This window comes from Stegodyphus dumicola, chromosome X1 (genome assembly GCF_044657685.1).
Source record: "Stegodyphus dumicola isolate Sdum_Otavi_A_Nest chromosome X1, ASM4465768v1".
In the NCBI taxonomy this organism is placed as follows: domain Eukaryota; kingdom Metazoa; phylum Arthropoda; class Arachnida; order Araneae; family Eresidae; genus Stegodyphus; species Stegodyphus dumicola.
In genome coordinates, this window is record NC_140780.1 from 240,730,283 (window position 1) to 240,742,633 (window position 12,351).

General features: G+C 36.3%; 1 protein-coding gene across 1 annotated transcript in view; it reads right to left on the bottom strand.

The window, feature by feature from the left end:
- Positions 1-12,351, bottom strand: part of SP2353 (EGF like, fibronectin type III and laminin G domains protein pikachurin) — a 219,755-nt gene that overhangs the window by 3,065 nt on the left and 204,339 nt on the right. Inside the window, exon 11 of the mRNA XM_085807274.1 lies at positions 10,217-10,295. Within this exon, the coding sequence (XP_085663400.1) occupies positions 10,217-10,295 (79 nt within the window). The remainder of the gene's footprint in view (positions 1-10,216; positions 10,296-12,351) is intronic.

Consider the following 12,351-nt stretch of genomic DNA (forward strand, 5'->3'; position numbering starts at 1 on the left):
TCTCCATGATATTAAAAAGTTTTTGTTTACTTCAAAATGGAATTAATATTTTGCTTATTAATGCAATAAAATAAGATATTCACTTTTTAATGGGAACAATATTATTAATAACTGCAGTTTGAAGTGCAGCTTTGATGCATAAAGATCAGAAATGCAAATATTCAATAAAATGTGACAGATGAACACGAGGAGTTTAGCAAATGAGTCCTGGGAAAGCAGAACAGATTTGGGAGGCATTCCAAGCAAGTGACCTCGAAAAATGGAAGAAGTGCACAAATCCATAATGCATACACTCATGCCCAAAATTTGAGCAAAATTTGTAAAAAAGAAAGTGTTGATTCAAACTCATTGAAAAAGGGCTCAGATCATAGACTACTAGTTTGGAGAAATATAACGAAAAATGATCGATAAATAATGAGGAGTAGTACAGCAAAATACAAGATTTTGGTGGCAAAAAATTTCTTTGGTAGAGGTTTGTCAATGCAGAATATGACGACAGAAAGACTTGCCCAGTAGCATCAGTTTTATGTCAAAAATAAGATGATCAGTTACGGCCTATACTTATTCATGCAGCAGACATATTCTTAGCTTCAGAAGGCATCATGGAGAGAAATTAAACATCCGGATGGGATGCTCAGTGGAAATCAAATTAGGTGATTTTGGTGGCTGTTCCATATGAAGCAGTGTTTCCGATTCTATATACTGGCCGACAATGCCATCATCTGGAGTCACTCGGATGATCTGGTGTACTTAAGCCCAAAGGGTGTTAGCACAGAAGGGCTATTAATTTCGTTTTGGCATTTTGCGTCGAAAACTTTAAAAGTCTGAATCACTTTTCAGATTGTTGCCACCAAATATTATCACTCTGTATTATATTTAAAGAAATTAAGTAATGAAGAATCTGCATAAATGGATGTAAGTTTCTCGCACTGTGATAAAACAACGGTACCTAGAGCCATCAAATTTCAATAACGTAATCCTCCACCGAATATGAGCATTCGAAAGCTCAAATTTTTAATTTGTTTTATTTTGCATTTATCGGTTTCATATTTTGTAAAGCACTTATGAGTTTTTGATTAAGAAACTCAATGATTTCAAAGCGAGCAATGGCAAAACTGCACGAAAAAAAAAACATTTTTATCACCAGCGCGCGAGACTGTGTATCGGAAATTCTAAAGATATGCTAATTTTAAAATTATTTTGCGGTATTGCTTTTGAATTTAATTTTATGGTTTAAGTGCGAAGAACATGGTATTTAATAAATTAAGGTAAACACAAAACGTTAAAAAAAGCCCCTTTGGACGTAATATAAAATCTGAAATCTTTCAGACTTCCCCCCCCCCCCAAATTTAGCTATTTCAGTTTTTCTTCTTAAGTCCAGAACGCAGAGATAACGCTTTTCACAAAGCAAGCGGTTTTTTTTTATACTAACATGTTTTTTTATTAATAATTGTTGGTACGCAAAATCACCCCTCCCTGCGAGTTAGTCTTTGCATACGTAGACCAGTTATGCGCGCTAATTTTATGGCTGTATTTTGTAACTGGTGTTGTATTTTCCGTCGAATATGCGAATTTCCACATTTATTGCTTTTTATTTGTTCGTTAATTGCTGCAGTACAATAGTCTGTTAAACTGTATAATCAGTGAAAGATACAAATGTAAGCGAATGAACACCTTCAGCTCTTAAGAGCTATACGTAATAAAGTTATAAGGTATTTATTCCCTCCTTTCCGCATGGCTTTGTGGTGTAATTGGAAGCATACTCGACACGTATTCGAGTCCCGGCGAGGGCACTGCACATTTTTTCCCGTCTCCTGCTTCAAAATAACCTAATGACTCTACAAGTGGCGCCTGAGCTAAAAGATATTGGGAGATAATTCGCCACCACCAGGATTTGGTGACTGGGTGTCCTAATCCCCAGTCGTGCTTTAAAAGGGGGAGTATATAAGGTTTTTTCCTCCCTCCTTTCCGCATCCTTCATGTTGTAATTGGTAGCATACTCGAGGCGTATTCGAGTTCCGCCGAGGGTACTGCACATTTTTTACGTCTTTTAACATAAAAAAAAGCCATATGATTCAACGAGTGGTGCCCGAACTATACGATCGGGGACAATTATTCGTCACCACCGAGATTTGATGATTGGGTCGCCTAATCCCCAGTCGCCCTTTAAAACGGGAAGTATATAATGTGTTTTCGTGGTGTAAAAGGAAGCATACTCGACGCGTAGTTGAGAAGTCCAGAGTTCGAGTCCCAGCAAGGGTATTGCACATTTTTCACGTCTCCAGCATTTTTTTTAAAAAAAGAAACATCCCAATGATTCTACAAAGTATCATACTAAAAGTACGTTGTCGTGTTAACTTTGATGATCTGTTGCCATATTTGATGACGAAATCATTAAGCAACCGCAGCTCCTTTGAGAATTACTTTACCGGCCAGAATATAAGACCGTCTCAAATATAAGTCTCACCTAGAGTTCTGAGTTAGATTTACATAAAAGAGAAAATGAAGCTTGCGTATAAGGTATGCTATATTTATGAACCTGAAACGCTGAAGGTACTTTACAAGGAAATATATTGTCTAAGACCATATCCTTAAGATAATTAAATGGTTTAAATACCATGGAAGTATCTATATTTTCTTACAAGTGATAAATAATCTTTCTAGATGCTTTAGACGTTAGCTGAATATGGTTTTCAGAATGGAATTTTAAAGAAAAGATAAATCATGTTTACAGAGATATAGAGCTTTTTCTAACGGGCTGTCATCGTCCAAGTGACGACGCAGCATTGTTAAAAATTAATGGAAGAATTAATGGCACCAGGAAGGAATGATCTGACGACTGTCAAAATCACATGAAGGGAAGAAGAGGTTGGGATATGCAAATGATTAGTATTTCAGCCCATTTAGACGACCCAGGAGGGAGAAACGACATCTGAAGATCTGCATAAAAGAAAAGATGTGTAGTGGACTTCTCATTCGGAAAACACTTTGCAAGGTCGGAGTTTGCGACGAATATTGTGTTATGTCTCGAATAATAAGAAGAAATGCTTACTAGCAAGTGTCGGAATGCGATAGAAGCGGGATAGTTGCCTATCGAGAGTGTGGATTATCGTTCCGTGATATCGCTCGTTGCACTGATCAGCATCCAACCACCGTCATACGAATATGAAAACAATGAACTGCTGAGGGCCATATTGAACGGCATGCAGGATCTCAACACCCTCCTATGACTAACGCCCGAAAGGACAAACATATTGTGAGGTCAGCCCTGCAAAAGCGTACAACCACATCACGGACCATTAGTCAGGAAATAGGCGTGTTTACAGCACGCCTAGTATCTGCTGGTACGGTTGACCGACGTTTGCAGCCGCGTGGAGTATCAATTCGACGACCATTACTTCGGCTTCCCTTGATAATGCAGCATAGAGAGAGACGACAACTCTGGTACCCGGATAAAGCTGGATACAGGAGTGGAACAACGTCGTCTTTTCAGACGAGTCCCAATTCTTCGCGCAGTATTCTGATGGTTGTATATGCGCCTGGAGGCTCTGAGGAGACTGTACGTCGCGTACTTGCATGCGATATTGGCATAGGGCCCTGCATCTGGTGTAATGGTTTGGGCAACAAGTGGGTGCACGACAAGCACATCTCTAGTTCGGATCGAAGGTAATTTGAACGCAGTTCGGTACATTTCTGACACCTTACGTCCAGTGGTTGTGCCCTATCTTCAAGGACGCCAAACGCCATCTTTCAACAAGATAATGCATGACAACATGTACCCCTGTAAACTCCCAAGCTGCTTAAAAATTTTATCGTTTTGTCTTTTGATATCTTCAGTTAGAAATCGATTATAGGAAATTCTATCAATGGTTTCCTTTCTTCAGGAGATAATGGATTTCTAATTCAATTTTCTTTTTCTTAACCCTCGGGAAAATACATGCTAAAATTATTTATCAATAAAATTATTTAGTTATGATTATTAATGTCGGATGCTAATTCTTCTTTTATTTTCAAATTATATTTGTTTAGAAAACTTTCTAAAATTGGTCAAAAGCTTAAAATATTGTTACCCAATTCTTTGATTATTAGCTCGAGTTTTTATCATTGCATTTATTTTAACTCTAATGGTAAACAAATTAGCACCTTGTCCTTGTTATCCTAAATTGAATTGATTTTTTTATCATTGCATTTATTTTAGCTCTAATGGTAAACAAATTAGCACTTTGTCCTTGTAATCCTAAATTTAATTCATTTAATTTTCAATCAGCTAAATATGCTAAACGCGCCAACCATATTTCACTAATTAAACAATTTTGCAATTCAAATTTTGAAATTTGAATTTCTGATCAAAGTTCAAAAAGACGATTTAAAACTTTATCTCTGGATAACCGCTTTACTTCGAAATACAAGAAAAGTGTTTCATATTTACTGCCCATCTCTTAGCATAAAATCGTGAATATTCTTGAATTTAAAGCTCGGCTTTTAATAAAATTAAAAATATTCACAATTTGATTCAAAACTATTTTCAGGTTTTCGGGGATTATTTTGGCCCATAAAGCTTTACTATGAATGGAGCAGTGAGTAAATTAAATTTCATGTGCGACTTCCATTATTTGAGAAGTAACACCGGAATGTTTTCCTGCTAAAGCCCGAACTCCGTCACTGCATACGGCAATGCACTATTCCAAGGAATATCATTCTCAGAGATAAAATTGTCAATTACTCTGAAAATTTCATTTGCATTTGCTCTATCATGAAGAGATTCACAAAATAAACACTCTTCGGCAATTCTTTTGTATGTAAACTAATATATAATTGAACAAAGTTCGTTATACCTGCACTTTTCATCCAATTGAAATGCGAAACACTTACTTTGTTTTAGTTTTTGAATAGAGTCACTTTTATGGAATCTGCCATTTCATGAATTCGTAGACTTGTTGTATCATTTTATAACGGAACATTATTAGGTTCACTAGGCGCTTTTTCGTTGAATAATGTTAAAACGGTATCCTTTTTAGCTGCTGACTTTTCTCCACTAGTATGAGCCTGCCCAATCTTGGAACTTCCCAGTCTTATTATGTAACTAGCTTCCAAAGCTTTTTTCCCTTGAAGTAACAAAACCTTTTATTACTTGTTTTCTATTTTTGAATTCCAATAATTTCCACTTAAAATATTCTTCAGATTTATTCCTTAAATAGGCATGCTTAGATTCAAGATGTATTTTAAGAAACGATGGTTTCATACGTTGATGTATTTTAAGAAACGATGGTTTCATACTTTGATGTATTTTAAGAAATGATGGTTTCATACTTTGATTGTTGTTCACCGCAAACAACACACCGAGGTCGAAGGTCGATTTGAATTCCATTCCAAGTAAATCTAAACGATAAATAAATTTAATTATGTTTTCTATAAATAATTTTTCTTTTCTTTTCAATGTTCCTAGTGCTAGTAGATTGTCCTGATTTTATCCCCTGTGAATCATCACTTTTCCACTGAGTCAATCGTAGGCATTCTTCCATTCTGAAAAATCTAGGTTTGTTTTATTATTTTTTCACAACTATTTAAATGCGCAATATATTACGAGCTCTTAAAAAAACAGACAACGATATTCTCAAGTCGCGTAGAAAAGTAAGGAATGCAAAAGAAGAAGAATACTTGCTGTTAGGGACAACAAATAAACGTAAAAAATTATTCTAATTGAAAACAGAGCAATATGAGCCCGGAAATGGCGGCGACGTAAAGTGTAGAATGCTAATAAATTGATCAATTCTAAAAGAATTTGTGAGGTTATATTATCTTTTCATAGGAACTTATTTTTATTTCCTATTAAATACAATGTGAATTTCTATTACGCCTTTTAAAAACATCATTTATGGCAAAATTTTGTATGGCTGAACGAATATTTGTCACAATAAGAACGGATTAGTTTGCGAAGTCTATGAGTGGATTTTGACCTGGAACAAAGCTCAGATCGCATAAATTTACAAGTGCTAGAGAAAAAAAAAACTTGAACAGGATGTTAGGGTATTTAATTTTTTAATATAACAGTTAAAAATACTTTGTGTCTTTGCGTACCGCCTATTTTTCTCTCGCTTACCACCAGTTGAGAATCGCTGCTCTAGTGTGATTTGATAGCAGTGATATTCTAGTACTTTGAATGTTTCATTCCTTGAAAAGGCGAGGTATCTTTGAACAAGTAACCGAATCGTTGAACATTTCGCTTACCACTTCAGTGAAACATATACTTTGCAGGCCCGGAACATGGTTTTCTGCGGCCTGGTGCAAGCTTTGTGGGTTCTAATTTCTACTGCCGAGTGCCTTCCAAATGATAAAGCCCCTAAATTCTGCTACTAAATGCCTCTCTAAATTCTAAAAATTTTGCAACTTTTATATTTTTCTGCTCTGTGCTTTCCTAAAAATTTTGCTGCACCGCCTCTCTCGGCAGCTGTGATCCTCGGGAAAAAAAAAAAAAAAAAAAAAAAAAAAAAAAAAAAAAAAAAACTGAACAGCAAGTGCGACCGCATCAGCAATTGAAGTCTTTCATTATGTTCATTATTCCACGAGTTTTGCTAAATAAAGATGATCTGCGAAAGTATCAAGACTACATAGTCACTGAAAAATTTCTGTGTGCTCTAACTCCAGCATTAACATCTATAAAACCGTCTATATATATCCGTCACCTCTATAAAACTTTTAGAAAATTTCCATCAGATATTTTTAATATACATGTATATATACACCATGTCCACAAAAATCCTTACCCGGATTTTATTTTCAGAACCGTTGGTTGGTTGCAGACAGACTTCCAGTTATAAAAATGTTTTAAATGATGCAAATATTCCTGTTTTGCATTTTTAAATTAAAAAAAAAAAACAATTTTGTAAAAATTACTAAATTTAATATTTTTCCTGTGTCTATACTTACATTTAGAAAAATTTAGAAATAAAACACAGAAAACTGTGACTCCCAACCGACAAAAATTGAACGAGATATTTGATATTTAATTTGGAGATCATTTTCAGGGGTCGTATACGAACTGAAGAGCTATATGTCTGCATTTGTACATAACCAAAAATAAAATATCAGTTTAGAAAAAGGTTTCAAATGTTAAGAGATAAAGTTACGAGCATTTTTATGCAGATTATTGTGAAAGGTATGAATCAGTCTAAATCTTTTTTCAAAATGGAAGTAATAGTCCTAGGAACTTATAGAATTCGTGTTTTAGAAAACACCAGCAGACTTCCGTACAGGTACGGAGCCAACTCGTAATATTATTTGCATTAATTAAAAATGAAAAATATTTGTAGTTTAATGAATTTTTTGTATGATTAGATCATAATTCTAAAATAACAAAACTTCATAAGAATATTAAATAGTCTTCAAAAATTTATAATTATTTTTGTGAAAATTCTTTTAGCATATTAAGTGTAACAAAATGATAAATTAAAGAGAGTATTAAATCGCAAACGCATATTTTAAAATGGTATATAAAGAGGAAAAAAATCAACATCACATCGATTTATTCTAATTTTTTTAATAACCGACACCTCAAAGGAAACTAAAAATGACGTCAGAAATCGCATATTTTGAAATTAAATATGTTGGTCAATTTTTGTGGTACGGAAATCAAACTTTCTGTGTTGTGCATTTTATAACGAGTAAAACATTTCCCTAAATATAAGTACAGGGACAGAGAAAGCGTGCGAAAAGTTAGATTTTGTAGTTTTCACAAAACTCTTTTTTAAATTTAAAAATGCTACAAGATAAACCTTTGCGTAATTTGAAACATTTGGTATTTGGAAATGTATGTCTACCACCAGCGGTTGTGAAAATAAAGGCGGCGTAAGGACTTCTGTGGACACAGTGTATACAGGGTGATTCGCTACTGGTGCGACAAACTTAACAGGAGGAGGATATGTAGGGGTCACTAGGAAGATTCAGAATCACATAGCATTGCAGGATCGCAAATGCCTTCGTCATGCAGTAGAGGGCGTTGAAAGGGAGGTCATGTGAACAGCGATCGTGTTGGAAGTCAACATTTGCGAACCGGTTCGCGAGGCAGTAGGATGGACGAGTATTCAAAAGTTTAAGTGGCCGACATGTACCTCGCGTATGCAGCTGCAGACGAACGGTCTTTGCAGTAGGAACGTTTCCCGCACAGGCATGCTCCTCATCACACCATCTTCGCACGTCTATACAGGAGGTTAAGTGAGACTGTTTCATGAGACCTACCAGGAACCGAGAGTGAACGACGAGAACGCCAGACAATGAGGAAGAATGTCGTACGTTTAGCAGAAGACAATCCGAGTACAAGTACTCGAGCCGATAGCCCAAAGATAGGGTTTGCCCAAATCCATTGCATGAAGTATACTGTCAGGAAAATGCTTTCGTACCATCTGCAACGCGTCCAAGCATGACAGCCTGTGATTATTCCTCTATGGAGGAATTTAGCCACATAGGATCTTCAACAGAGTGCAGCAAAAAGCGCATTTGCTGCGCCTGTATTGTTCACGCATAAGGCATTTTTCACAAGAAAGGGAGCCTTCAATCAAAATAATGCCCATTTGTTAGCTTTGGATAACCCCCATGACACACGAGCATGTGCAGCTCAAAGTCGTTTTTCTGTCAATGTTTGAGCCGGCATTGTTGGGGACCAGCTCCTTGGACCGTACCTTCTGCCCCCTTGTCTGGACGACAGGGCATACTTGATCTTCCTACGAGAATTCCTGCGTGAACTGATTGAAGAAGCACATGTTCCTCAGTTGTTGAATCTCTCAACGTGGTTCCAGCGTGATGGGGCTCCCCAGACTACTACAACGACGTTCGTCAACACTTAAGCGTTGCATCTGAACAACATTAGATAGGTCGTGGTGCTCCAGTTCATTGGCCTGATATGCCGCGAGACCCATAATACCTGGAATTTATCTTCTTCCATCAAATGAAGGCACTGGTGTACGAGACCTCCGGTGATTCAGTTGAAGACCTCGTCGCTTGCATCTGTGTAGCTGCCGGGGAGATACGAGACACACAAGAACTCTTCCAGAACATTAGGAATTCCATGCGGCATCGCTGTGGAACCTATATGACTGCTTCTAGACGTCATCTCGAACACCTCCTGTAGCATGTAGCTTTTTGCCAAAGTAAAACTTATGATAAAATGAATTCTATTACACTAACGTGTTGCTGTTTCTATTCCTTTTCTTTGCTTCTTTTAACAGTAGTTCCGATAGCAGACATCTCAGACTTTGGAAAGCTATGTGATTTCGAATCCTCTTTGTGCTCCCTAAATCTCCTAAAAGTCTGTCGCACCGGTAGCGAATCACCCTGTACATACTAAGCAATATAATGCATCGCATCATGCATGTTCAGTGCTACCGCAATTTAATGTTCCTTTATATTTCTGAAGGCCATCCACATGGTCTCCGTGGGGTGTTCCTTAATATAACAGCTAAAATGTGTGAATGATACCTTATTACCGCTCAAGCAATGAATATTTCTCTACTTTCTAATAAATGAACGAAAACAAAAGTTAAAATTTTTTTTTTTAAAATTATGTACCAATGCTTTCCGGTAATCTAAAATGATCTAAAATGAGGAAATCCAGTAAGTGCATGTTTGGGTGAATACCAAAGTATAGGTTCATTTCGTTCAGTCTGCTATGCTGAGAAACGAATATTTAACACATTCTGCACAACCTGAGATGTTGTTACATCGTGGTGAAAGATAAGTGATTACATTCCTCTTTGCTCTTGTTTCAGAATCATTAGAGCTTCAACATGGCGAGATAAATAATACCAAAAACATGAAACCCAACCATTAATATTTGATAACCCTGTTATAAGGGAAAATAAAGGCATAAAGAGATGAAAAAGAAAGGCTGGCCAAATAAGCTGTGATTTTTTTTTACCATGAGAATTTATTCAAACTTTTAAATGTCAAGATAATATTTCATTTACACAAATTCTACACATATTTTAGCATAATTAGACTTGAAGAAGCATATGTGTATATGTGTAAGTTCGTTATAAATAAGAACAACTAATGCAGTTCTGTTATGCATAATATAAGTAAACATAGATGAAATCCCTGTATGTAAAATCTGGTTTAGGTACACAGATATTCAGTTTTCCCACATGCAGCAAAACTTTGAAATCAAAATATTATTAACAATTGCAAATGTACTTAAAGCATTAAAGTATAAAATACAACATACCTTTTCACTATACTTTCATCCATATAATGTAGATAGCTAGCACCCGTAAACATCGGCTCAGCAATCATTTCAGTAACTTCTAAAAGAATGACGTAAATCAGACTTTCAGTTCAATACTGTGCTTGAATGCTACATATTTTATAAAAGCGTTAAAGCTATTTTTCAATGAGAAATTCATTCTAGAACCATGCGATTACTTTTGAATTCTACTTTGTGAGAACAGATTTAATGATAATTATGGAAACAGAAAAATGTTTAGCAGTTATTTTATGAATGAATGCAAATGATAAAAAAAATCATTAATGATAGAAAATTAACATAGCTCAGTAGAGTGCAATGATTGTCTTCAGAAAGCGCTTTATTTATTCTATTATTTGGTGTGTGCATGAGGAAATACTTCTACTATATTCCCCAAACTAGACATTTTAATGGTATCATATTGGGGCATGATATCACTATTCCTACAAAATGAATACATGCAATATTTTTCAATTATTTTAAAGTTTCCTTAATTATACAGAACTTTGTATTGATTTCTTGATTAAAACTTTAAACACACAAATTAAAACTTAAACACATTAAATTCAAACTTTCTAGCAAGTTCCTGACACAAGTGAGGGCAATATATACAGTGGATGGACAAAAATATGGCAACACCTTGTGAAATGCATGTTTGAAAAGAAAGATTGATTTTAATGAAATATGTAGGTGGCGCTGGCGTTTTTGACTACTGACGCCACCTATACAACTTCGTAAATGTGCTAAACAGTTCAGTTGTTGTCGGAGTACTGTTATGTGAGGTTGTCATTGCATTATGTCAGAGTTAACAGACTTCGAAAGTGAGCAAATTGTTGGAGCACGTATGGTAGGTGCTTCCGTAAGCAAGGTAGCCGAGATGTTTAGTGTTTCAAGAGGTACTGTATCGAAGATTTATTCTGCATATTTGAAAAGCGGAAAAACATCATCTGCTAAATCACAGCGCGGACGAAAGTGTGTCATGAGTGATCGTGACAGACGATCATTAAGGGCAATTGTGACGAGAAATAAGAAGACCACAGCTGCAAAAGTTACTGCTGAAATGAATGTTGTGTTACCGAACCCTGCGAGCACCAAAACAATTAGAAGGGAGCTTCATAAATAGGTAATTGCTGGCCGTGCTGCAATTGAGAAGCCACTCATTAGTGATGCTAATGACAACAGGAAAAGGTGGTGTTTAAGTCATAAAGCATGGACTATAGAGCAGTGGAAGCGAGTAATATGGTCTGACGAGTCTTCTTCCACATTGTTTCCCACTTCTGGCCAAGTTTACGTCTGGAGAACGCCATCTCAAGCCTATAATACAGACTGCTTGTTGCCAAGAGTGAAACATGGAGGGGGTTCTGTTATAGTTTGGGCAGCCATATCGTGGTTCTCTGCTAGCCCCATGATAACTGTGTCAGGTCACATGACTGCCAAGACTTATGTGAACATTTTGGCCGATCAAGTTCATGCCATGGTACAAACTTTGTTCCCAGATGGTGATGGTGTCTTCCAAGACGACAAAGCCCCTGTTCACACAGCTCACATTGTCCAGGACTGGTTTTCTGAGCACGAGGATGAGTTATCCCATCTCCCCTGGCCACCACAGTCACCAGACCTGAATATTATCGAACCTTTGTGGTCTACATTGGAACGGAAAGTGCGTTCTCGTTAACCACCGCCAACATCGTTATCTGAACTTGCCACCGTTTCGCAGGAAGAATGGTATAATATTCCCTTGGCAAACATACAGGAACTGTATTTATCCATTCCGAGAAGACTGCAAGCTGTTTTGGATGCCAACGGGTTTCCTACACCATATTAAGCAAAGAAACATGTTTTTTTAAAGGTGTTTCCATATTTTTGTCCAACCCCTGTATGTGTGTATCACTAACCAATAAACAAAACACAACAAGTTGAATAACATATGTGTATATGTGTAATATGTGTGTATTACTAACTAACAAACAAAATGCAACAAGCTGAATTATTAAACCCACTATAGGGCTGAAAGAAAATTTAAAAAAGAAAAGTAATTAGCAGTTAGCTGCTCACATAAATATATAAATAGTCTGATTTCTGATTTTTCATTTTCTACGGATTTTCAATATGTTACG